This window comes from Rhinatrema bivittatum, chromosome 10 (assembly GCF_901001135.1).
Source record: "Rhinatrema bivittatum chromosome 10, aRhiBiv1.1, whole genome shotgun sequence".
NCBI lineage: Eukaryota > Metazoa > Chordata > Amphibia > Gymnophiona > Rhinatrematidae > Rhinatrema > Rhinatrema bivittatum.
Genome location: NC_042624.1, coordinates 23126293 through 23153596, shown reverse-complemented (window position 1 = coordinate 23153596; position 27304 = coordinate 23126293). Strand labels below are relative to the sequence as shown.

The window sequence follows — 27304 nt, the reverse complement described above, 5'->3', positions numbered from 1 at the left end:
TGCTTAGGCTTCTTGCTTACTGTGAATGTGCATCGGAACGGCTTGTGCTCAAAAATTAAATGCACCCAAAAGATAAGCGCCTAGAAGAAAGTGCGGCAAGGCGGACGCAGAACCTGCGTGCCAAGTTAAGCGTGTAAAAAAGTTTGTACATGTAAAGAGCACGCCCAAAAACTGAGTGGAAAACGCGTGCGCAGAGCTGACACACTGCGCACACCAACAGCCTATAGAGGGCAGCAAAACATGAGCACGAGTGCGTGAAAACGGCCGCCACAACCAACCACATGGATTGCAAGAAAACAGCCTAAGGGTGGGGCCTAGCCCCCCAGGGGCTGCTCAGCCCGCCAGAAGGCCCAGTTCCCCAACCCCATCAGGAGCGAGAACGAACGTCGGCACGGCGCCCCGAGAACGGAGGAAATCCTGAAAACGCTCTGTCTCTGATTCAGGTAAAACTTTCTCCTTTTTTTTTTTTTTTTTTTTTTAAAACCTTACCTGAGCTCAGTGCTTACTGGCTAAGTAGAGAGACTGTTTCCGGCTGCGGAGGGAGAAGGATTCTCTCATCACCACTGCGCTCGGCCTCCTGCACCCGCTGCCTGAACTAGCAGCTAAGTCCACACCAGGAAACCCATCTACTAGATCAAGGCACACCTTTGAGGGACCACAGAAATTGCCTCAGGAATTCTCAGCTGGGGAAGGGACCTTAGGTATCACTGCAGGAGAGTGGGGCTTTCTTTTCCTTCTCCTTTCAAAAAGTTCAAATCAATCCCCATAGGGAGATGCATGTCCACTATCGACTGGAGACGGAGAATACTGGCAGGCTGGGGTCACTGCAGGGTTATATATTTTATTTATTTATTTATTTATTTGTTTTTGTTTACTGACATTCGATCGAGATATCACATCGATTCACATAACTGAACAGTAAATAAGCAGGAGCTGCTTATTTTTACAGTATAACTTAGAACATTTAACAGGACACTAACTACATTACAAGTGCTAATGTAAGGATGGTGGTAAACATATAGAAGACATGGCTTAGGAATGGTTGTATTTACAATATAGCTTAGAACAGTTTACAAGAAACTAACTATAATACATGTGCGAAGGTAAAAATTAGTGGGTTGCATGTTAGATACATTCATACTAGGAGGTGGGAGGGATTAGACAATATAGGTTGGATGCGTATAAGATAGGATCGCGAGCAATGGGATTGGCTGTGACGTCAGCTTGCTCTGTCTCCATCTGCTGGCAGGGGAGCATAAACCCACTGGTCCTGAATCCATCTGTTTACATGCAAGGAAAATTGGAGATTCATATGCATGTTAGATATCTTTCAATCACAGTAGGTACCATATCATCCCAAAATGGGGGAAAACCTTTAGTATATAGGACCCTTAGTTTGGTTGTTATTCCTGATCAGATTATATAGTTGAAATGTTTTTGCAGTAAAAAAAAAAAAATGTTATGCTAGGATAATTGTGTCCTTCCTGATTCCAAAAATAAACATCTAGACTTATTTGCAATGCTTTTATTGGAACACCTTTAGTGTTGCAGCAAGAGTTTATTAAACAACCATTCCATTCTATTCCACTGACAATATCTCTGAATTATACCAAGTGCTAGAGGTTATGAATTGCAGCATTATCATTCTTCCCAAATGGCACGTTTTCTTGAATTGCGGCTTCATTTTTCAGTGGTGGCAGAATGCTATTTTCAAGCATAGGTTTTCTACCACTAAGCAGACATTGAAAGGACAGCAAAGTCCTTATTGTTTCCTGATCGCTAGCTTTACCGAGTATGTTATTGGGAAAAACTTTGGAAAAAGTATCATACGTTCCAATTCTTTGGAAATCATAGTTTGATGTCTCCCCATTGATGAAAGTGCTCTGCATTCAGCGCCATGCCCTTCTGGTAGATGACTGTAAATGTGATATGTAATAAAGAAAGAGCAATTAAATCTTATGACTAAGACTAAATTAGGACTAAGACTGATCCAATGGCTATACCTACCCTAGCAGCGTGGACAAATAGAATGATATTACTTTTACAAATGGAATTTATGGACTTCCGTAGCGGTACACGCAAACCTGATAAATTGTATTGTGCTTGTTGGCAAGCTTATTACGCGATACTCCCTCAAGATTTACAAGCTGGTTTGATTGATTCTGGTTATAAACATGACTGGTCTTAAATGGAGGTTTATGTAATAAGAAATGTATGAATGTTGTGTTGAATGTGGTGTGGTTTTAAATGGATGAAAGATAATGTATGATTGTGATTGGGGATATTTGATTGTTGTTTGGTTATTTAATTTGATATTGTATTTTTATTGTATTGTGTTTTATTTTTGTAAGTTGTCTTTTATTTTTGTATTTATTTAAAAATATAATAAAAATTATTTTGGAAAAAAAAAAAATTTAGGACTAAGGCATGCAGAGAATCAGTGGCTGAGAGGGGTCTTCAGCTCATGTCCTAGAGTATTTTCTAATTTGTAGACCAGTACTGTCTCCCCCAAATCCAAGCCAATCCCCCCAATGCAAAAAAAAAAAAAAGTGACCCAGTTATAAAAATAATCTGTATATAAAACAAAGCGGAGACCTCTTCTACTACTAATTGTCAAACTAAACCAAGAGCCCTATCAATTATCAACCCAATTTCATTGATCACTTAACTATTATGTCTTTCCTGAACATGGCATCCAGAAAGGGCAGAAGTGTAATACAATTTACATTCACCACCTCTCACCACACATTGGGCCCCAAGTGGGATCAGCAATAAACACCTTCAGTTGTCACTCATCTGCCGGTTCAATAGGAAAAAATCTCATTAAAGTACCAACCCTAAATTTCTATTTATTAGTTATTTAAATTGAATATTCCTAACCAGCCCCAATTGAAAAAACTCTTTGTTACTTATCTTAAAATTTGATTCATGAAGTCCCGCTGTTTGTGAATGTTCCACATGATCGCTTAATTTCAATCACCCGACATGAGCTCACATTTCGGTAAACACAGCTACCTGCCGGAAATTATATCCATCTGCTTCTATGTATTTTTCAGTTCCTCCTGTAATCAGCTCACCCCCCAAAGAATACATAGTGGTGGTAGATAAGTCGGTGACTCTGGTGTGTGAGGCAAATGGTTACCCAGCTCCTGACATCAACTGGTACAAAGATGGACAGCAGATCACAGAGTCAATGAGGCGGAGGATCCTTAGCACAGGGGCTCTGCAAATAGCGTTTGTGCAGCTTGATGATTCTGGGCGCTACACCTGTACAGCCGCCAACGTAGCCGGATCGAGCAGTGCCACCATGGATCTCACTGTGCACAGTAAGTAGGATTGCAAACGTTTGCGGGAGGGATCTCGCACGGTGCTCAAGCCAAGCCCCCGTTTTTTCTTTTATTCTTTATAAATCTTTTTACTGCATTTTAAATGAAATAAACACAACAAAAACAACTATAGCTACAGTCAGCCAGCATCATTTCAACAAACATTGTGAACATGAGATACAATTTCCCAGCTTCTACCGCATCCCACCGAGGCAGAATTACATTATTTTTAGAAATTAAGTTTAAAAAAAACTCGTTGCCGAATGTGCCCAAGTTTCCTGCTACACTTTCTGTAGCGCTAAGATGCCCTTTCCCTGGGAATATCACATGAGGGCCTGAAATCCATTCAGCCAAGACAGGTGCAATCCCACAGCGACATTTCTTCATTGGCAAGACCTCTTTTTTCAAACATTGCTTGCTTGTCTATTGTTAAATCTTTAACACAGCGTAATACATCCAGAAGGGAAATTAGAGGTAATGCAGTTCCCCCACTCCCTACTAATTACAATAACTAGCTCTTTCCAGAACCTTTGTATCCCATTACATGGCCACAACATATGAGATAAAAACCTTCCTCTTACATTTATTACACAAGGGAGAATCCAAAGGCTCGCCATGCTGTGCCTCAACTCCTCTCGCCCAGGCATTAACTGTCAGGATGATAAACTATAAGGTTTGCACAAGCCCCTTCTTTAGATCTTTCTGCTGCTATGTTAGGAAGAGCACATCTTAAACTCACATTTAAATGTAATCAAACAGCAGATAAAAATTAATGCGTGAAAGATGAACAAATACTAGTGATGGAGATTCATTAACACGCTATTACTTACTGCCTTCCCGCTTTCCTTTATTTTACTTTCGAAAAGAATACAAAATGTGCTATCTTCGGCTTTTATGCAAGAAGCATCTCACTATTGCCAGTCAATAAGCTCTCTGTCTGGTAAGTACAGCACTGGCATTTTAACTGTTGCAAGCGTGGACCCTAGGGCCAAGGCAGAGTTGACGCTACCTGCAGGGTGGAGCCCTGAAGGTCTCCACCATCAGTTGGCAGACCCAGATGAGGCAGAGGCCCATCTAGAGATTTGCTTTTACCAGCCCACGTTCCCCTTGAGTTGAATCTTTGGATACGGTGGTCAGCAGGTCTTAGGTGGGGGCCTCTGCTTGTGATGAGATCTGTGGATGTAGCAGGGTTGGAACAGGGGAAGGCAAGACATATCTGGTGGCAGGCTATGGTTACAGGCAGGAACAGGAGTCAGGCCCGAGGTCAATATGCCCAATATCCATCCAAAGGGTAAAGGAGAGACAGATTGCAGGGCAGGCAGGCAAGGGGCAAAACAAGCAGGAGAACACACTGAAGACCTGAAGAAGCAACCAGAAGGACTAGCAAGAAAACAAGGACCACAGAGGCTGAAGCCTGAAGACTCAGGACCAGAAGCTGAAGACTGGAACTGGAGACATAGAAAAGCTGGAACTGGAGACACAGGAACAAAGAAGCTGGCAACTTGCATCACTGGAAGCAGGCTGACCTGTTGCTAAGGCAAGGACTGCAGTCATGTATGGGCCTTTTGTAGGCCCAGTCTCCTGATGTCTTCCTCAAGGGGCCACAGGGCTTTTTCCGCCATGGCCCCTTTAAATTTCTGAATGATGCGAGTGTGCGCGCCTCTAAGGAAGCTAGCAGGGAAGAGAACAGGTGCATTGGCGTCCACCGCATTTCAACAGTGTCTTGCCATGTACTAAGAAGTGGACATTGGTGGGATTAGTTCAGGCCCAGGGCTGAAGGTAAGAGTGGCAGTCCACGGGAGCAGCCTGTGGACCGCCGATTGCGACATTAACACTGCCATGCTCTTTGGATATGGCACTGACTGCTACTCAACTTCCCACTGAAGTCCCTTGGCACTGCCCAGTGCTAGGGAGCCCCTAGGGGTTAGGGGGAGGGGTTGGATGGCCAAGACTCCCCCAGACCACCCTTCTCCTCCATCACCTGTGCTAGTCCTCCTGAGTTAGGGCATCATTCAAATCCATCCTTTTTGAGGCTATTGTTAAATCTTAATCCCTGGTTCTCCTGATCACAAACTTGTTGGTTTTAACCATATTCTTTAATAAATAAAAACGCCAAAGTCTCTTATTTGTCTTGTATGTAAGTTCTATTTGTAAGTCTTGATTCTCATGTATTATTTGTGTCTTTCATGTGATCTGACACCAAGGATGTTGGATGTGACTTCTAGCTGATTGGAAGAAGCAGCTACACAAAGTTTAAGTTCTAAAGAGATGATGTTTTTGCAAGCTAAGCGCCCACATACTCCAGTATTGTATGGTGTGAAACATTGGATAATCCACTGTCTTCCTACATTCTCTGCTAATGATTCTTTATTAGAACCCTTGTCCATTTTTGTGGACTTTTTTTTTTTTTTTTTTTTTTTTTTACAAAATAGTGTCCAGTCAGCCAAATTCTGTATCCAAGACTCCTTTCATATGTTAAGAGACTGCAGGATTTACCCACACTTCCACTGAATTCTTTTTTGTCAGTTTAGATGTAGAATCTCTCTACACCAGTAATCCACAGGATGCCGCTCTTAAGATTAAGACAAGACCATAGTAGATCAGAGATCATTACCGCAACGCATTGCCTCTTCATTTATTTTTCATCTAATAATTTGACTAGCACTAGACCAAATTCTGCCATGACTCTCTTGTATATAATTTAATACCCTCTTCGGGCCTTTTTTCTTCCAGCTGAATCAGCTTCCAAGTTTATGGTCCTTGTTATATGTAACTTGTTTCTTCTGATTACAATAAGTTGTTCCCTATGTTACAGTTATCTTTCCTCTGTTTGATGTAAATCGACCTGATATGGTATTCAACCTTGAAGATCGGTATAGAAAAATGTTAAATAAATAAATAAATAGGTGAGATTTATGTTCGGGACTGTGATTATTTAGTTCATTTATTAAAAAAAAAAAAAAAAGTCACCCCTAAATCTCTCTCCTCCTTGCAGCTGCTCTGCAGACATTAATTGAAATATTGTTACTCCCCCACAGCCCCACCTAGAATCAGCCACACTGAGACAGAGTTCACCGCCACGCAGAATTCCCAGGTTATTGTTCCATGCATAGCGGATGGCGTTCCAAGCCCAGCAATAACCTGGCAAAAGAAAACGGGTGAGCGTCTGACAGACACACCAGCAAAATACAAGGTGCTGCAGCACGGAGAACTCGTTTTGGACAATATTTCTGTAAGTTCTATTTAAAACATCATTTGTTTTGACAATACAGGAAATACTGTAGCTTACGGTTCAGGCCCCTCCCACACGCTCCAAACCTTAAATTCAAAATGGGGCTCCCATAGTCGGGCCGGGGTGCAGGGATCGGACCTCAGCTATGTGGTCTGGGTCCAGTCTCCGGACCTTGCCCCAGTCACATGGTTGGGGCAAGGTCAGGGTGGTACCATTTTAGAAAATGGCGCTGACAGGGCCGGATGTAAGGGCACGCTCCAGCCTGACTGCATAAGCCCCGTCTTAAATTTAAGGTTTGAGGGTGCAGGAGGCAGATGGGGGCCTGTACCCTAATTTTATTTTTATGCTTTCAGAGGAGGGGGTGGGTTTGGGATGGGGGAGCCGGAGCCATGTTTGGATAAAGGGGTGGGGAGTGGGGTTGTCAGGGGATGGGGACAATTTTATTTATTTGTGGCCTTTGGGGGGACCGTCGCCATGTGGCAACATTTAATCTATTTTTAAACTTTGAGGGAGCTGGGGCCGCTTCAACTGGTGCTCAACCTCCTCATTTGGCAGCACATAATTTTTATTTTTTTTTAAATTTCCTGGTTCTTCAAATGTGAGATGGGAGCCTTGAAACTCTTATTAGGGTCCCAGGCCCTCCCGCCTCACATTTAACGCTTTCAAAAAGGTGCTGTTATTTTATCGCGACTGACTACCTTCTCAGTCAGCCGCAATAAAATATTTGCATAGGATTGCCTATGCATGACCTTCTATGTGTGTGTTTGCATTATTCATGCATGCAAATCGCATGCAAAGATGGTCATTGTTATAGAGGAGGGAAGCTGAGTGGAGAGAAGAAAAGTATCGATAGAGCACTACCGCGGCCTGATGCATCTACCTGTAAGTTAGCTGGATAATTTTAGACTTGCTTCATAGATGTATAGCGTACGCTTCCAGCACAGGAGCTGACTGGTTGCGGGTTAAGTTCATATCCCACTCCTGGCATGGATTTACAGGGTTCAGGGAGATGGGGAGAGCATCCGGGAGGATGGGGGTCTGGCACAGAATATTCAGACTGGTGGGTGGAGGGAGGACCCGGTGGCAGCATTTAAAATAATGAGAAATCCAGGGAAGTGAGTGTCGTGGATGCCATGATCGGATCTGGATCACTTCTCTAATGTTTTAAAGAAAATTATAGGATTGGGGGGTGCATGGCCCGACAGGGCATGTGCCAGTTTTGTAAGGGGAAAGTAGAAAATCGGGCCATAGGCCCTTTATTTCATCTCCTTTTTTTTTTTTAAGTGCTTATTACCTGGATAACTTTTCAAGACATCTGGTTAAGTAGGAAGTTATCCAGCCACACAAGGCCAGATAGCTAAAAAATCTAACCACCTTTATTCAAACATAACTAGTTAGGTTTTTTAGTTATCTGTCTCCATGTAGCCTTATCAGTCTCCTTCGTATTTAGCGCCACACCATTTTTTATGACGCTTATGGCCAGGGAGACAGGAACACTTAGATATTTATTGAAAGCATAATTTTTTATTGAACAAAATAAGTATTCTTGGGAGATACTGATGCCTTGCCTCTGACAAACAGACCACCAGCATCTCATCGTATACAGGAAGTGATCCTTCTTTTATAGATAACATACAATATTGTGGAAGATTTTAGTGTGCGTGACTGCCTTAGAGAATAATTTACATTGGTTGTGATGTCAACAGCATGATAAGATCACCCCTAGCTACCCCTGAGTATTTCTCCAAGGTTGGGGCCCATTTACCATCACTCTTTGGATAGTCTTTTGTTCTGTTAAAATCTTGCTGGTCAAGGTAATTAACACATCTGAGGTTGTGTTTATAGAAACCCCTGAGAGAGAGTGCCTCTTATTGTGAAGGATAGCCTGAAGTTCCTGCATTGGTTTCTGCTTTGTTTGACCCTATGATTAGGCGTCACCTTATGGAACCAGCTTGACTGCCTGTGCAGATATCCTGGGAATTCTGCAAGTCATGCTCAGCAAGTCACTTTGAGGTCACATAGGCTAAGAGAGCAGAGGATGCTAGGTCGGTTACCATTCTCCATGTTGGTTTTCTGTTCAGGCACACTCATCATTTCCCTCTTGTGCCACTTACAAATGGCAAGAGTGGCACATATGAGTACCAGAGGGGAGGACAGAACAGTATGAAGTGATTATGGCAAATGGTCTGAAATGTGTAGGCTAACAACTAACCTTTCGTGTACATTGTGATCCCTTTAGATCCCCACTAAAGTAAATGAGACTCATAGGTAGACATGCATTCTCTAATTAACAAATAATAGCAGTATGTCTAAGTTTCACCTTTGATGCAACTCCAATATTACTCTCTGTATCAATGACAGGGGATGGCAGGAAATTTGAATCTAACAGTTACCAACAAGGACCCTGAACTTGGTGGTTGATGAAAAAGATAAGGATGGGAAAATGTGTGGGAGCTTGCTGGGCAGACTGGATGGGCCGATTGGCCTTTTTCTGCTGTCATTTCCATGTTTCACTAGGTATTCGTTAGCTCTATTATTGAGCTGTAATGATACCTGTATTATAAAAAGGACCTAACTTATAATAGCAAGACCACATATTTATTTATTTGTGTTTTTTTCTATACCGGCATTCACGGAAGTTCGTATCATGTCGGAGCCAAGTAATTACATAATAGTGGTGTAACAAGTGTAAAGATAGGAAGAACAGAGTCTAGTATGAAAGTATTATTTTTCTCATATAATACTCAGCCTCTGCAAGGAGCACTGCTATTGTAACCAACAACCCAGGATAATTTTCACTAGAATGGCAAACAGGGATATAAGCAATGCACATAACCAGAAAAGTGAAGGAAACCATGAAAATAAAGAGGGAAACCAAGAATCAGAAGAAGGACTCACACTGTGTTGTGCATACATATGTGGGACAAGTTATAAAAGTGTTGCAAAGCATAAGTCATATTCTGGTCATAGGCAGAAGTGGGCCTGTAGGTACACAGAAGTGTCACACTACCAGCGCACATCTGTGAGAGGTTGTAAATAAACTGATAAGTAGTGTTACAAGAAGAAATGCCCAAAAAGGTATTTAGAATATACCTTTCTTACTCATAGTACAAGAGGCTAACCAAATTCGGTATATTGGGTAAGATTAGGAGCAGGGGGAATAGAATGTGAAAGGCCAGCAAAGTGAGTGCCATAAATGTAGGCTGCAAGGGAAGAAATAAAGACACATACTTGTGCAGAAGCAGCAATAGGGCAGAATTTAACTCAAGGGAATATTTGATTTATACCAAAACATATCACACTGTAAAGTGGCAAGTAGTGGGACAAGGTGATTGATCAGACTAGCTTTCATAGATAAAAGTAAAAGAGAACATATCAAATAATCATCTCACTGACTTAGCAAGTAAATGCATATACGCATTATAAGGTGTAGGACTGGATAATGCTACAAAATGCTTGGACTGTAGAGACTAAAAAACTGCTGTAATTCAGACTGTGTCATTAACTTAAAATCTAAATAGTGGCATTTTCAAATGTGTACATAACTAAATATTGACTAGGTGTATCATAAATATTTTTGCTATGATAATCAGTTATCACATGTCAAATAAAGGTCTATATAATGAAGGGTGCAAGATGATTTCTGTGCAAAAGATGGGATGATTTCTGAAATCAATGACACATGATGTATGCAGTTCTCTTAGCAGGGTGGATTTCTGACATTGGAGGATAGCCTAACTCATTTTTAGATGCATATGTCACGGATTAAAGCCTAATATAAGAGCAAAACAAATTCAAATTAATCAATGAGACAAATTCCATCATGTCCTTAACTCCCTACATCTAGTAGTCCCTACATCTGCATATTATTCCATCTTTATTATTAGGTAACATGCAATAGTCAGGACCACAAACAACGTAAATGCTCAGACATTACACAGAAACATGGATTTCTCTAAACTGACACACACATTCATTCATTGCATTTTTCAGGTGTCATGACACACACATAACACAAAAATACAAATAACAATTAACACATTTGAGCTAAAAAAATTAGACCAAAAAGTTTTTGGATCGATCCAAAATAAAACGAGTTAAAATTAAAATAGATCCTTTTAAAAATGAAAAAATCAAACTGTGAAAAAAGTCATCTTCACACTCTCTCATTCATTTCCCCAACCAGTCTCCTTTTCCTTCTTATTTATTTATTTATTTAAAAACTTTTCTATACCGTCGTTTAGTGATATACCATCACAACGGTTTACAAATAGGCACATAAATAAGTTCGAAATGGATTTACTTTAACTAGAGGGTGCCATAATTGTTCAGATACATGATTCGATATTATAAGCTATATGTAAAGTGTATTAAAGTTCTCTTTATGAGCTAACCGTAGATGCAGTATACTGTAATTCTTTAACTTAATACTTAAGTGTGATAAAATAAAATAAAAATAAAAACACATATGTTCTCAGGTGACTTTTGCCTGTGTGTATAAGTCCTTTTCTTGTTTCTTAGTAACACCTATTTCCCACTCTCACTTCGAAAAGTCTTTTTGAAAAGCCATGTTTTTAAGCCTTTTTTGAAAAGTTTTTGATCCCTCATTAGTCTTATTTCGGGTGGCATTGAGTTCCATAATATAGGGCCGACTAACGACAGTGCTCTCTCCCTTACTTGTGTTAGTTTAGCTGTCTTTACAGAGGGTATGTTTAGCAAGGCTTTATTTGCTGATCTGAGATTTCTCTGGGGAACATATAGTCTTAATGCAGTGTTTAACCAATCAGTATTTTCTTCATTAATTAACTTGTGGATTGTGCAAAGTGTTTTAAATTGTACTCTTTGTTCGATTGGCAGCCAGTGTAATTTGGCAAGAGTTTGAGTGATGTGGTCCCTTCTACTTTTTCCAGTTAGGATTCTGGCTGCAGAGTTCTGTAATATTTGGAGTGGTCTTAGCGTTGAATGTGGTAATCCAAGGAAGAGTGTGTTACAATAGTCTGCGCTAGCGAAAATAAGTGCTTGAAGAACAGTTCGAAAGTGTGCTTGGGTTAGTAGTGGTTTTAGCCTTCTAAGGACCATTAGTTTCGCGTACCCCTCTCTGACTTTCAATGATATGTGTTGTTTGAAGTTGATTTCATTGTCAATTATTACTCCTAGGTTTTGAGTTTTTTTCTGTTAGTTCCACTATCTGAATGTTTCTGAGTTTGATGGGATTCTGGATGAATTCAATTGTTTTTCGTTCAAGGTGTATGAATTCTGTTTTTTCAATATTAATTACTAGTTCCATTTGGCACAGCAGTTGTTTAATTATGCCTAGGTATAGCATTGCTAGGTTCAACGTTTTTTCAATTGTTTCGTCTACTGGTAAAATTAGCTGGATGTCGTCCGCATATATGTAATGTATGATACCAGTCTCCCCCTCTTTTTCATGCACTTTTCCCAACCTGGCTTGGCCAGTCTCCTGCTCTCACTCGCTGAGTTCCCCCCAAACTGGCCCCACCAGTCTCTCATTTTCTCAAACACCCTCTTGTCCCCAGCAGTCTCTATCAATCCCTCCTCCCCCCATCACAGTCTCTATTACTGTCTTCACCAGAAGGCAATAGCAGCAGTTATTTTCTCCTGTTGGACAATAACACTGTTGCCTCCTTCCTTTGGCACTGTAATGGCTGAAGCTGCTCCTCATTCTCTTCCCTTCTGCTGTGCAGACCAATCACACTCGCATCCTTCCTTCAGCCAGCATGGCCTGTAAGGAAGATAAATGTTCAGGAATCCAAACTGTTAGATACTTAGATTGTTGGCAGTCAAGCCAATTGAAGGATTTAGTTCTTACTGTAGGGCAGCAGAGTATTTATATGTCTGATAAAGTAAGAAATTTGGGGATTACAGTAGTGGGAAATTTTCCCTTAGAAATCATATTAGAAATGTGTCAAAGGCTGCATTTTATAAATTACATGTAGTGAAGCATTTGCGGAATTACTTGGATCCAATGGATTTCCATCTTGTGGTGCAGGCCTTCGTTTTAAATACAGTAGATTATTGTAATGATCTACATGTGGGATTACCTAAGTATCTTTTAAAGGCATTACAATTGATGATGAATGCTGCAGTTAGGATGAGTGTAAGATCCTATATGAAAGAACTCCATTGCCTTCCTATTGAACAAAGGGCTCAATTTAAGCTGTTGACCTTAGTACATAAGATGATATATGATGAAAGTATTTGTTTATTTGGAAAAGTTCTGGAGTATATGCCGAATCACATTTTGCCTTCTCAAACCCAGAAGCTATTGGTTGCTCCTTATGGTAAGGATTTTAAGTTACAGCATACATGTTACAATGCATTTTTAATCATAGGACTGGGACAGTAGAATAAGATACCTCTTGTATTAAAACTTGAACAAGATCATAAAACTTTTCATAAGAAGCTGAAAACATACTTGTTTATCCAGGCACATCAGGAAGGTTAACCTAGATTGCACAGTGGTAGCTGAGGAAGTGCTGGTGCTTTGTACTATAGATGAGTTTTATGTTTTAATGTGATATATTAAATTGGTTGGTTTTTACATGTTTTAATTTGTATGTACATTTTTTTGTTATCCACATTGAACAAAGAAGGATTTTGCGGCTACACGATTTTAAAATAAATAAATAAATGCATATCTGATAAATTACAAACCAAATTAAAATCTTTACTTCTTTTTGTAGTTTATACAAATTTTATTGTGGCAAGTAGAGCTCAGAATTGTTTATCATAGAAAAATCATTCCTGTTCAAATGCCTTAAAAACACCCTATGCCAGCTTAATCTTAATATGTATTTTTGGAAACCCATTTCAAACTAAATACCCAGCATGTAAGAATAACTAGTCAGTTTTACATACGTTAGGAATGTGGAGACATTTGGGCAGTCTCTTTGAGGCAGTCCTAGCTGCTGGTCCAAGGTCTGGTTGGTGTCTCATTACGGCACAAAGACAGCCAGCTGTAACCCCTCTAGCAGGCGACGCATTCTCAATACCCCATAGTCCAAAGATGACAGATTAAATGGTTTTCCGTAAGCCCGAGGCAACCAGAAAGGCAGGAATGGATGGGAACTTGGTATGCAGGAGCACAGGCAAGTGTGCCAGGATGATTCAGTAAGTTGCAGGTAAGAATTCCAGTTCATTGTCTTTAGCATCTTTTTAAGATCTTTCTGGAAGGTATCAGGTCTTCATGCAAATGCAGAGAATGGAAAAGTAGGTAGCGTGACTGGATATTGCACAATGCATTGGTATAGAATTGATGAGTTTCTGTAGCTGCATTTTCCTAGTTGCTTTTTCATGTGAGTTTCATGTGTACAGTGACATGTGCTGGAAAACAGCTACGGTAGTTCACCTGAATGGGCCTCTCAATTAGATTCAAAGTTTGTCAAGGCCACAGAACTCAGCAAGTTTGTGTCTGGCTGTATCAGCTAATTACAAAGTGAAGAGCAATGTTCAGTCTATTCAACAATGGCAGGTTTCAACTCAGTGCAGTCTGGCCAGGCCCGGCACTACTGGGTATGTACACTGTCCAACAGCACAGGGCATCGCATCCTGATGGGTAGTGACAGAAGGGGATCACAAAAAAAAACTGAAGCCCAGGAGGCCGCTGGTGGATCCCATCTCACTGGCAGCCGAAGTAAGGCCTGGGAAGTCAATGGTGGAACCCATCCCACAGAAGAAGCCTGCTTTCCTGCCTCTCCGCTGTATCAGCCGCACGGTATTCAAAACACGTGCAACTGCTTTATGTTGATCTCATTATGCAGAAGATCAGTTTAGAAGAAGTGCTATTGCTGCAAGATTTGAATAACACAGGGCTGGCTCGGGAGGAGCCTGCCTGCCTGGGTTGTATGTATGTGTGAATGGGAACCTGTCTGGGGAGAGGAATGTTAATGGAAGCCTACCTGGGGAGAGGAATGTGAATGGGAGCCTGCCTGGAGCATCTGGTGTGAATGGGATTCTTCCTGTGGGGGTGGGAAGTGTAAATGGGAGCCGGCCTGAAGAGAGAGAAGTGAATGGGAGCCTACCTGGGAGGGGGTTGAGTGTGAATGGGAGCCTGTCTGTGTGTGTGTGTGTCTGAATGGGATCCTTCCTGGGATGAGAGTATGAATGTGTGTGTGTGAAAGGGAGCCTGGATGGGATGGGTGTGTGTGTGTCAGCTGAGGGGGGTGAATTGGGAGTCTGCCTGGGGTTATGAGTGTATGTGCTTTATGTGTGCTTTTTTGTGTGTGTGAAATGGAGCCTGCCTTGGATGGGGATGTGAGTGTGTGTATGTGAATGGGAACCTGCCAGGGATGAGTGTGTGTGTGTCTGAATGGCAGCCTATCTTGGATGAGTGTGTGTTTGTATGTGTGTGAATGGGAGTCTCCCTTGGATGTGTGTGTGTGTGTGTGTGAATGGGAATCTGCCTGCGTTATGTGTGTGTGTGTGAAGAAAGTTTATGCTGCCCCATTAAGCCACATCACACTCAGATTGGTTAGAAATCAAACATTTTAAGGTATGGAGAGCAGAGGATTTAATTATTTGGTGTCTGATATGTCTGTCATTCTGAAACATTTTACTGCTGTTTGGAAAATTTTGTAAATTTTGGATTAGCTCTTAATTATTGGATATTTTTCAGTTCATCATTGCTGGAAATATTCATTTTATTAGTATAGTTGTTCTAATATGATTGATTTATATTCCTTGATTTTATTGTTTGATGACTGATGTTTCTGTTTTACCTTGCTGTATTGAATACAGACTCTGGCTTACTGCAGTTTCCAGTTTGGTTTCTGTCTATGCATTTCTATTTATATTTTATAGAGATGTGAATCGTGTGATCGATCGTCTTAACGATCAATTTTGGCTGGGAGGGGGAGGGAATCGGATCGTCGCAGTGTGGGTTTTTTAAATATCGTGTAAATCGTGTAAATCGAAAACCGGCACACTAAAACATCCCTAAAACCCACCCCGACCCTTTAAAATAAATCCCCCACCCTCCCGAAACCCCCCAAAATGCCTTAAATTACCTGGGGTCCAGTGGGGGGGTCCCGGTGTGATCTTCCACTCTCAGGCACTCTAAAACAACCCTAAAACCCACCCGACCCTTTAAAATAAATCCCCCACCCACCCGAACCCCCCCAAAATGCCTTAAATTACCTGGGGTCCAGAGGAAGGGTCCCGGTGTGATCTTTTACTCTCGGACCTCCAGTGCGTTGTAGAAATGGCGCCGGCGCTACGTTTGACCTGTCATATGACAGGGCAAAGATAGCGCCGGTGCCATTTTGTTTTTTTGTCCCCCGACGTCAGGAGCATAGGAGATCGCTCCCGGACCCCCGCTGGACCCCCAGGGACTTTTGGCCAGCTTGGGGGGGCCTCCTGACCCCCACAAGAGTTGCCAAAAGTCCAGCGGGGGTCTGGGAACGACTTCCTGCATGCAAATCATTTTTCCGTTCCCGGACCCCCGCTGGACTTTTGGCAACTCTTGTGGGGGTCAGGAGGCCCCCCCAAGCTGGCCAAAAGTCCCTGGGGGTCCGGGAGCGATCTCCTACGCTTCTGCCGCGAATCGTTTTTCCATACGGAAAAATGATTCGCGTGCAGGAAGTCGTTCCCGGACCACCACTGGACTTTTGGCAAGTCTTGTGGGGGTCAGGAGGCCCCCCCAAGCTGGCCAAAAGTCCCTGGGGGTCCAGCGGAGGTCCGGGAGCGATCTCCTACGCTCCTGACGTTGGGGGACAAAAAACAAAATGGCGCCGGCGCTACCTTTGACCTGTCATATGACAAGGCAAAGGTAGCGCTGGCGCCATTTCTACAAGCACTGGAGGTCCGAGAGTAAAAGATCACACCGGGACCCTCCCTCTGGACCCCAGGTAATTTAAGGCATTTTGGGGGGGTTCGGGAGGGTGGGGGATTTATTTTAAAGGGTCGGGGTGGGTTTTAGGGTTGTTTTAGTGTGCCGGTTTTCCTGCCCTCCCCCTTCCCCTCTCCCTTCCCCCGATTTACGATTTTTTGTCGATAAATCGGGGGAATTGTTATTGTTTTTATTTTATTATTTTATTTAATATCTTTTATATACCGACGAACGTTGGGAACATCTCATCGGTTTACAGAGAACAGAACTTAGCAACAGGCTTTACATTTGTCACATGATTATAATAGGAATAGTAGAAATAATAATAACAAAAACAATAACATACGAATAATATGGAAGTTATACAAGTAATAATTAACTAAGTGGGATACATGATAGTGGTTAGTCAGAAGAGGGGCAGGGAGATTCTGCTAGATATGATTGATATCAACATTTGTAGGAGGAATAAATTTGTATATACAATGGTTGTCGAGGAATATATACACGTTTGTGAGTAAAAATGTTCTTATTTACAGTAAGCTGTCTTGATAAATTTGCTTTCCGGGAAGCATAGTAGAAAGCTAATTGTTAGGCAAGATGGAAAGGGGTGGTTAGGGGGTGGGAAGGAAAAAGGGGTGGGGGGGGAGAAGGGAGGAGGGAGGTTAGGAGTTAGGGAGCGGGGGGGCTAGTGGATGTGTGAATGTTAGGTGTATGAGTGTCTAAAGAACCAAGTCTTCAGGTTTTGCCTGAATATTTTTGGGCAGGTTTCTTGGCGGAGGGAAGTGGGTAGTTTATTCCAAATTATCGGTCCTGCTAGGGAGAGGGCTCTTTCGTTAGTGGTGCGGAGTTTAGTAAGCTTAGGTGAGGGGGTGTGTAGTGTGGCTAGATATTGTTTTCTGGTGGGTCTACTACTGTTGTGAAAGGAGAAGTGTTCTTTGAACCAGTGCATGTTGTTGTTATGAAGGGATTTGTGTATTAGGGTGAGGGCTTTGAAGGTAATTCTAGATGCGACGGGTAACCAATGTAGATGTTTGAGTACAGGGGTTATGTGATCATATTTGTGAGTGTTGGTGAGAATCCTGGCAGCTGCATTTTGGAGTAGTTGTAAAGGTTGGATGGTGTTTTTAGGCAAACCTAGTAGCAAGGAGTTGCAGTAATCTATTTTCGATAATATGAGGGCTTGTAATATGGTGCGGAAGTCGCTGAGATGTAAGAGAGGTTTGAGTCTTTTTAGGGTGTGCAGTTTGTAGAAGCAGTCTTTAAGGGTGTTATTAATGAATTTCTTGTAGTTAAGATGACAGTCAATGAGTACGCCGAGGCTTCGTACATGGGTGGGGAAGGTGTGGTCAGTGGCAGGGCCATTGTTGTGTGTTTGTGTGGGGGTCATAAGGAGGGTGGGGGATATGTTGGGGGGTGATATTAGGATAAGTTCTGTTTTAGTAGTGTTGAGGGCGAGAAAGTTGTTAGATAAGAGGCTGCTAATATCAGAGAGGGCGGATTTCCAGGTTTCAATGGCTTTGTGTATTGAGTCTTTAATCGGAATAAGTATCTGCACGTCATCGGCATATATGAAGTGCGGAAGGTCAAGTTTAGCAAGGAGATGGCAGAGGGGGAGGAGATATATATTGAAAAGTGTGGACGATAGCGATGAGCCTTGGGGTACTCCTTGAGAGAGGTTGTGGGGCTTGGAGGTGGAGTTTCCCATTTGTACGCTAAATTGTCTTTCAGCTAGATATGAGTGGAACCATTGTAGAGCCAGGCCTGTATTGTATCGCGGCTCTAACGATTTTTGATGATTTAAAATATATCGGACGATATTTTAAATCGTCAAAAAACGATTCACATCCCTAATATTTTATGGCCTCTTTATTCTGTATTCTGCCTATGTAATTGAGGTAGAGTATTCTGCTAGCATGTAGTTTCTATGCAGAGATTTATAGTAGCTTGGTTTGTTCTGTTTTCCCCATAGGAGGTGTACTGGTGTTTTAGGGCCTGGTGTAAAATTTGCAGTATTGCCTTTTCTTAAATAGGGTTGTTCCTTTTCGAGTGCTGTTAGTTTGTACTATTTTAGTATGGAAAATTTACTATATGATTATCACCATTCAGTTTACTCAATACTTTCTGAGAACCAAACCTACACCCAACACGAGTTACAATAGGCCTAATAGCATATGGGTTCCAAGTATCTATTTTTGCAGGGTTTTCTGGGTGGCACCACAGCAGTGCATGCAGTTCTGTACAACAAAAAGTTGCCAGCTACAGGGCCAGCCGGCACTATTTTTACAAACTGCTTGGTGGTGCAGGAACACCTTGGGGATCACTCCTGACCAATTTTGGACCTTCAGATGGGATAAGATCGGTTCAGGAAGTGTGTCAAGTTTGAAAGTTTAGATTGCTGGAGGGAACTTTGCTTTTTTTCACAGGAAAGGGAGGCCTGGGGCAGACTGAGAGACTGACAGTTTCTACTGTGTTTTGGTTATTGGGAAAAACAACACAAATTCTATGTTAAAAAAACAGAACAAGGAAGGGGGCAGCACAATAATTGTTCACACGGGGCAGCACAAATGCTTGTTTCGGCCCTGAGTATGGTAGGGTCCATTTTGTATTGCTCAGCTACCATTTTGTTTGATTACAATAGCACAAACCAACTTTTTGGGGTGACCAGGCTAGCCCCTTCATCCCACACATGTGGGATGAAGGGGCTAGCCTGGACGTTGCTTCCCTCTGGCCCCGCAGGATGTCCACACATCCCCCTCCTCCTGTTGGCTCGCACGGTCAATGACACTGCTTCCATCTCTCTTCGGCCACATGGGTTATGATTCTGCTTCAGCACTGCTACCAGCTGCATTTAAAGTGCCATATTTTTGAGTTCAGGGAGCTGCATGATGTTTACAAGATGCTAGTTGTCCACTCCTGCTCTACAGGAATGGTATCTCTAAGGGATAGTGGAAACAGCAGGAACAGCACATGAAGTATCAGAAACGTTTTAGGAAGGGTGAAGACTGACAATGGCCATTGTGAACTTGTATGCTATAGGCTCATTCACTAACCTTGATATAATGAATCTAGTACAAAGACAGTTTTGTTAATAGGGTTTTAAAGATGTTGCATACCTCTTATTGTTGATATATATACATTTTTTTTTTGTTTGCGCTAGCCTAAAGATTCTGGCAGTTACACATGTATCGCTAGCAATGTTGCAGGAGAAGACATGCACACAGTCAACCTGCTGGTGCACGTTCCCCCGGCTTTTACGGAGCTTCCCGGAGACATATCCTTAAATAAAGGAGAGCAGCTGAGGCTAACCTGCCAAGCCACTGGCATTCCTCTACCCCAAATAACCTGGGCCTTTAACAACAATATCATCCCTGGTGAGTTATGACCTGCACTATACCAAATGCTGAGAGCAAATCTGAGTCCATCCCAAATACTTATGATACGTGATCTAGCTTGAATTTAGATATTGAGATTAAGGTACACTGGAGTAAACACAAGTTTTCAAAGCTGTCCACTGTACACCATTTGCGAACAAAAGTGTGCCCACAGAAATGTATGCTTCATGTACATGTAAGCCTCATGTAAGCCTTCATGTAAGCCTCATGGTTTATAAAATACTATGTATTTCTGCACTAAATGTATGTCTCCGGGTACACGTATGTTTGTAATGCACGATGCGCTTACTTTCTCTGCTCTTTGAAAGTGACCTTCTCAGAAAACGGTTTTCAAATAATCGTTTCCCTGGGTAAGCTGCCTGTCTGTCTGAAAATTTGTCGCGGATCTTCCAGTAGACTCCGCACGAGGGAAAATACAGAGTATGTAGGCGGAGTTTAGGATTTTTCTCCCCCTTTCTGTTACCAGAAAGAGAACCCAGCCTGAAAAGTCCTCTGTTGAAAGGTTTTATGTCTTATCATGGAAGAGTGAAGCACTGACTAGCTGCGTTTCAGATGGAGAGAGAATATCTGTTGAGCTCTTTAAAGGTGATGTGACTGTCTGCTTTCTTTCTATGTATGCACTACAGAAGTTTGATACCTCTTTACCAGCAGCTGAAATGAATTCACTTAAATAAATCAAACTTTATTCTCAGCCCATATCTGCACGTCATAGCTTTGGGAATTTGTTCACTGCATAAACAATGTCTCTCCTGCTGCAAAGATGCTAACTAAATAAGTAAATGTGGGATGCTAACATGCTTTTACTGTGCTGCTCTTCGGGGGTTTCCTTGGATTCCTTTAACTCTGCACATATTCTGTCTCCTTAGCAAAGTTTGACAGTGTGAATGGACACAGTGAGCTTATTATTGAAAGAGCATCAAAAGACGACTCCGGTACTTATGTTTGCATGGCGGAAAACAGTGTTGGCTCTATCAAGGCCATTGGATTTGTGTATGTTAAAGGTAGGAATAATCCCGCCTGAACCAAGATTCTTTTAAACAATAAGAATAAATTCCCCTGAGGGCAGGCAAGTCATGCACCTATACCAATTTGTTTTCTATGCATTGGATGGCACCATTAGCTCTAAGTAAAAACGTGCACTAGTGGGCTCTTGCTAATCTGCCTCTCGGGCGCAGTGGGCCTGTCTGTAATGCACTTATTAAGGGCTGAGCACACAAATACTCAGGTCAGCAACGCCTCAGGAGCCTGGGCCCATGTGCACAGGATTACTCGTCAACTTTCCAATTGCAAGCCTGTGCTGTGAGCATATAAAATAGCAATTTATTGGCTAAAAGGGGATAGAACATGTGCCAAGAAAATAAAAAAAAAAATTAAAGAAAACTGGGACAAAGCTCCTCTGAGCAAAACATTAGCCCCTTTAGGCAAAGGTTCCTTAGTGCTTTTTGAATAAGTGTTTCCATAACATATTTCTAGGGAATTGTGTCAATTCCAGAATTTGAAGGCAATAAAAACCTTCGACAGTAGAAGCCCTGTTTTCGAATGTGCTGAGCTTTTTGTGCTTTTTGGCCTTACTTTTGCCCAGGCCGTACACTGGCCCCTTGAAGGGTAATTTCATAGCTGCTTATTGGGGCAAAGTCTTCATGCAACTTTTACACACACACTTTACCCACATTTTCAAAGCAAATTTCTATACCTTTAAGTTTGCTCTGAAAATGCTTGGGCAATCCCCTTCACTGTGCACAAAATAACCCACAGAAAGTTGCACCTGCTCTTTGTAGGGCATCATTTCTGTGGATTAGTAAGACATTTACTTTTGCAAATTTATTTATTTATTTATTTAACAGTTTTTTATACCGACCTTCATAGTAATAACCATATCGGATCGGTTTACATTTAACAGGGAATAACTGGAGTAACAATTCAAGTAAACGAGAGCTAAACAATAGGAGGGAATAAGTCAAAGTTACAATCAACAGGGAAAGAGAACTTGGAAGCTTGCGACAAGCTGGAAGGAAGATAAGGCAGGAGAAATATAAAGTGTTACCGTAGAGTGTACGGTTAAATGCTTAATAGGTGCTTTAACCTGGAAGAGTCAGAGTCCATTCTTGAGTGTAAATGCCAGGTCGGGTAAGAGTGAGGTCAAACTAGTGAATGTCTGGTGGATCGGTGAAGGCTTGGAGGAAGAGCCAGGTTTTAAGTCTTTTTCTAAAAGTTAAAAGGCAGGGCTCCAGTCTGAGATTTGATGGGATGCTATTCCAGATAGATGGGCCAGCTATCGAAAAAGCTCTGTCTTTGGTTGTAGAGAGGCGTGAGGCTTTAGTGGGGGGAAATTTCAGAGTGCCTTTGAGAATATCTCTAGTTGGTCTGTTGGAGGAGTGGAGTTTGAATGGGATTTCCAGGTCGAGTTGAAGATGATGATGGATGGTTTTATGAATTAAGGTGATTGATTTGTATAGAATTCTGAAATGAACTGGTAACCAATGTAGGTTCCTGAGGATGGGTGAGATGTGTTCGCCGCGGCTGGTACTGGTCAGCAATCTTGCTGCTGCGTTTTGAATCATCTGCAGTGGTTTGGTAGTGGATTTGGGGAGGCCTAGGAAAAGGGCACTGCAGTAGTCTATTTTGGCAAATAGTAGCACTTGGAGGACTGTCCTGAAGTCATGGAAGAATAAGAGTGGTTTAAGTCGTTTTAGAACCTGTAGTCTGTAGAAACAGTCTTTGGAAGTTGTGTTGACCATTTTCTTTAGGTTTAGTCGATTGTCTAGTATTACCCCAAGGTCTCTAACCTGCTTGCAGGTAATGTGAGAAGAGTGTGGTGATGGTGGGGTGATATTGTTTTCATTTGAGGAGATATGGAGCAGCTCTGTCTTGGAGGCGTTGAGAACCAGGTTTAAGCTGTTGAGAAGATTAGTGATGGAAAGAAGGCAGTTATTCCAGTGAGTGAGCGCTTTTGATATTGATTCTGTTATAGGGATTAGAATCTGCACGTCGTCTGCGTACAGATAATGAATTAGGTTGAGATCTGTTAACAGTTGGCAGAGGGGGAGGAGGTATATATTAAAGAGGGTAGGGGATAAGGAGGAGCCTTGTGGTACACCCAGAGTGTACCACAAGGTACACTCTGGGTGTACCAGAGTGTTGGGACTTAACAATGCCGTTAAGTCCCAACTCACCTCCTGGAGCACCTCTCCCCAGTATAGGGAAAAATGCATGTGTGAAATTGCGTTACACAAATACTTGTACGCGCACTGAGCTGCAGGCTATTATACTGTATAGCAACTATTTTATGAGCACAAAATTATTTTCTATGCAGGTAAATGACTCTCACAATTCATCCCATTTGGGCTTGATTTTCAAACTGATTTATGTATGTAAAACTCTCTTTGATGCTTTAAAAATCTACTGGGGTCCAATGCATGTAAAAGGACGTGTGAAACTTGATTTCGCACATACTTGTACATGTAATTGGAAGTAAGCGTTCCAGAGGGTGGAATTGGGGCTTGGATACAACTTATGCACAAAGTTCCAAATTTTTGAGAGTAGGTGTATAAGTTATCATGCACAAATTATGCTCTGCTTGGAGCAGGTGTAAGTTTGTGCATGGACAATTCCATGCATGCCCGGCCAATTAGGAAAGGATTTTCAACACTAATTTATGCATATAAATTTGCTTTGAAATTCCTCAGTATGCAGAGAATGATAAAATTACCCTCTTCATGTTTAATGGGAGAAAAATCACGAGACTGACTCATGTCAGACCAAACTATGAGAAAGTAATGAGCAGTAATCCAATTTGGAGTCTGATGTTGATTATGTCTTCTTTGATTAACGCTTAATTTTTTATTTCTTCAGAACCTCCAGTTTTCAATGGGGATCTTAATGCAAACCGGATTGAGCCCTTAGGCGGTAATGCTATACTGAACTGTGAAGTCCAAGGAGATCCTCCCCCTATGATCCAATGGAGCAAAAAGGGAGTCGGAATTCAGATTAGCAACAGGATTCGACAACTCAACAATGGTTCTTTGGCTATTTATGGCACTGTGGTAAGGATAGCAACACAATTTTAGGGTTTGGAAATGGATTAGCATTATTATGTCTTGCTTATTCTTAATTTAATGGCTATGTTTTTTTTCTTAAAGGTGGGGAACAGCCCTGTGACTCAGGCTCTATAGAATCCATGTCTGGCGGGGCAAGGGAGGCCAAGACTAGCAAGGGGTCTAGAGGGTTAAAAAGAATAAAACAAAATTAGACAAAAGGATGTCCACTTGTTGCAGGGTCTTATAAAACATTCACTAAGGGCACTGAGCTCATAAGCCATCTCAGATCAGATAGGCTATGTCATTTTGGATTTTGGTTTGAAATTGTATCATTTTGTATTGTAAATGGCTGAAATCTGAATTTCACACTCAGCCTCATGCCTCTAGTTTTGTTAGCATTACGATTTTGCACACTGTTACTATTCAGGTCTGCATATACTTTCTCCCCCTGCAGAATGAAGATGCCGGGGATTATAAGTGCATAGCAGCAAATGAAGCTGGGGTGGTAGAGCGCAGTGTGACGCTGACTCTTCAGAGTAAGTCTTATCATTTCCTACTTGCAGGGACATTTTTAAACCTGTTGATCAGGGTACTTAGCAGCATATTTCTGTGGGAAAGTACATTTTCCATAACCCTTCCCCCTCATCAACCCTCTTTTAATGTTACCAGTAGGAGGCGTTTTCCCATCAATGCTAGATGGCAGTGGGATGCCTATGCATGGTTACAGTACATTGTCTGCATATACTGAGCTTTCCAATGGTACCACTTACCATTTCCACTGGTCCTGGTTCACACTATGCAAACTGTCGACTGTTGTGAGACAATGGAGCAACTCTCCAGAAAGAGGGAACTGGGATGACCTTGTGATTCTTCGTGGTGCTAGATTCTCATGGTGGAGCTGGAAATGACCATCGTAGCTACTGGTGAAATTCACAATTTCTCTTGCAGCAGTTTATGGTAAAGTATATAACAAGCACTGAATTTCTCACTTTCTCTCAGGTCCTCCAACTATCACAGTTGAACCTGTGGAGGAGATTATTGATGCTGGGACCACAGTAGTAATTCACTGCCAGGCAGAAGGAGAGCCTCCACCAACCATCGAGTGGTCTCGCCAGGGTCGTCCCATTTTTAGCAGTGACCGGATCACTATCTTGTCTAACAACTCCTTGCGCATAGCTTCCGTGCAGAAAGAGGACACCTCTGAGTATGAGTGTGTAGCCCGGAATTTGATGGGATCCGTCCTGGTGAAAGTGCCAGTCACTGTGCAAGGTACTGTACTCCAGCAAAGTGCGGCTAAGCCAAGAAAGGGTGCGGGGTTCCTTTCTCAAAATTGTTTGGATAGTGGCGGTCAGAGCATTGCATTCAGATTAAGATAATGAGGCAAACACTATGGGAAATAGCTGATGAGTATAATGCCATACATTGGGAAGCAAAGAGAAAACTCAGGAGAAGAACTGCTAAGCTGAAAGGTCTCTTCCCATTCAAATCAACAGACTTCCTACACTCCTGCATTAGAAGTTTCCTTTTCTCATCAGTTTTTTCCCTGATCACTTCATCTCCATGAGTTATCTGTAGCCTACTGGGCCCTGACAAGCAAGAAACTCCAACTGTAGCCAAATCATTTTATTTTTATTTATTTATTTATTTAAGGTTTTTATATACCGGCAATCATGAGAACATATCTTGCTGGTTTACATGAAACGGGAGTGCATTAAATACATCAAACTAGGTGACCGAAGGTACAGTTACAATTAACAAGGGTGGCAAAACTTGGTGAAGAGGAAGAAATAGGAAAGAATAAAATGGTTAAACGTTATACAAGTCAAATTACAAGTTATGTGCAAATGGCATGATTAAATAAATAATTTATGTGCAAATGTGCAAATAATTTGCAAATAATTTGCAAATGTGCAAATAAATAAGTTATGTGCAAATGGCATGATTAAATAAATAAATAAAATAAAATCATAAATCCAGCCTCATGTATTTGAGTATTTATTTATTTATTTATTTATTTATTTGTTTGTTTATTTATTTATTTATACACTTTTCTATACTGTTGCTAAGTTATATACCATCGCAACGGTTTACAAATAGGCACATATCCTACATTTACTTACCTTAGTCTATCTTACATTCTAACAGGTGCCAATAAAGTTTGGTTACAATTTCATAAATAAAATCATTATTTGAGCATTGTTGGTCAAGTCCAGGTATATTATTGAGTTACTATCTCTTTGAGATATTACTTCTTAAATGTAGGATTGAGTAAATTCATTCTCATCTGCATTACCCTGTTTATTTTATTTATTGATTACCAACTATAATGAACTGTAACTGCTCCTGCTATGATAGGTTAACACCCAGAGAGAGAGACGCAGGCAGACACAGAGCACATCACACACACAGAGACGTAGACCACACACACAGACCAAAGCTCACCAGACAAATGCAGTGATATACACTTCACAACACACAGGCTACACACTGCAAAGGTAAGGGCTGGAAATTTTTTCAAAAACTTAGGTGCCGGCCAAAATGTTTTAGGAGCTAACAAAAATTCCATCCCACCCTGCGTAACCTTTTTTTTTTTCATCAATTTTTCCTATTCTCCCTGTATTTTACTTAGTTTGCTCATCTTTTATACTTTTTCATGTTTTGATTTGCTTAACCTATTTACACTTTTTGCTTCTATTCTCCCTTGCCCACATCCTCCCTCTCTCCCTTCTACCTCCTCATTCTCTCTCTCTGGGCGTTTTGTCCATTCTCCTCCCCATCCTCAACACTTCTTTTCCCCTGGTGGGCACCGGCCGGGCTCTCTCACCGTGGGTAGGCAGCAGGATCTCCTTGCAGGACGAGGCCTGGGGAATGGAAGCTGCTCTTGAGTTATGGAAGAGCACAGTGGTTGCTCCCATGTCCAGTTCTGCCCCCCCGAGTATGCAGCCCCCCCACCCAGGCCTGCCACAGCAGAAGCAACTCCTCTCCTTGGCCCAGCAAAGGAGACTCAGCATGCTTACAGTGATGTTACCTCGTTCTGGCACCTCCTTCCCGCCTGAGCTTGCAGTGCCTCCATGGCGCCAAGATTCAAGAGCATGGCCATTTTTAGTGTGCCTGCCCCCCTTCAGGATTGTTCAAGCCTGCCCCTCGGTTTGCTCACTCCTGCACTGTAGGATGGTTATAGAGGGCAGCATTGGCCAAATACCATTCTGAGTCACTGCAGCCAGCTTCTTCCTTGCATAGCCCCTTCTGTCCACAACCATTTCCTATCACATCGCTCTTGGAAAATCCTTACTGTCATAGAAGACAGGTGGTTCTAAACATGAACTCATTTCAGTTTTCTGCTTTCCTGGAACTCTGTCCTTTCACCTGTCTTCTGGGGTATACTGGCTCTCCCACTTCATCCCGCTGAATTGACAAATAACCCTTATGTGCCAGGTACCCTTGTATGCCCTTTGGAAGCCAGCAGGAGA

The 27304-nt window shown here is 41.9% G+C and overlaps 1 protein-coding gene across 1 annotated transcript in view; it reads left to right on the top strand.

Moving 5' to 3' along the window:
* The window catches only part of HMCN1 (hemicentin 1), a 688208-nt gene that overhangs the window by 583066 nt on the left and 77838 nt on the right, over nt 1–27304 (top strand). Inside the window, 7 exon segments of the mRNA XM_029617466.1 lie at nt 3057–3326; nt 6365–6558; nt 19563–19776; nt 20664–20798; nt 23650–23840; nt 24289–24370; nt 24834–25103. Coding sequence (XP_029473326.1) covers nt 3057–3326; nt 6365–6558; nt 19563–19776; nt 20664–20798; nt 23650–23840; nt 24289–24370; nt 24834–25103 — 1356 coding nt within the window.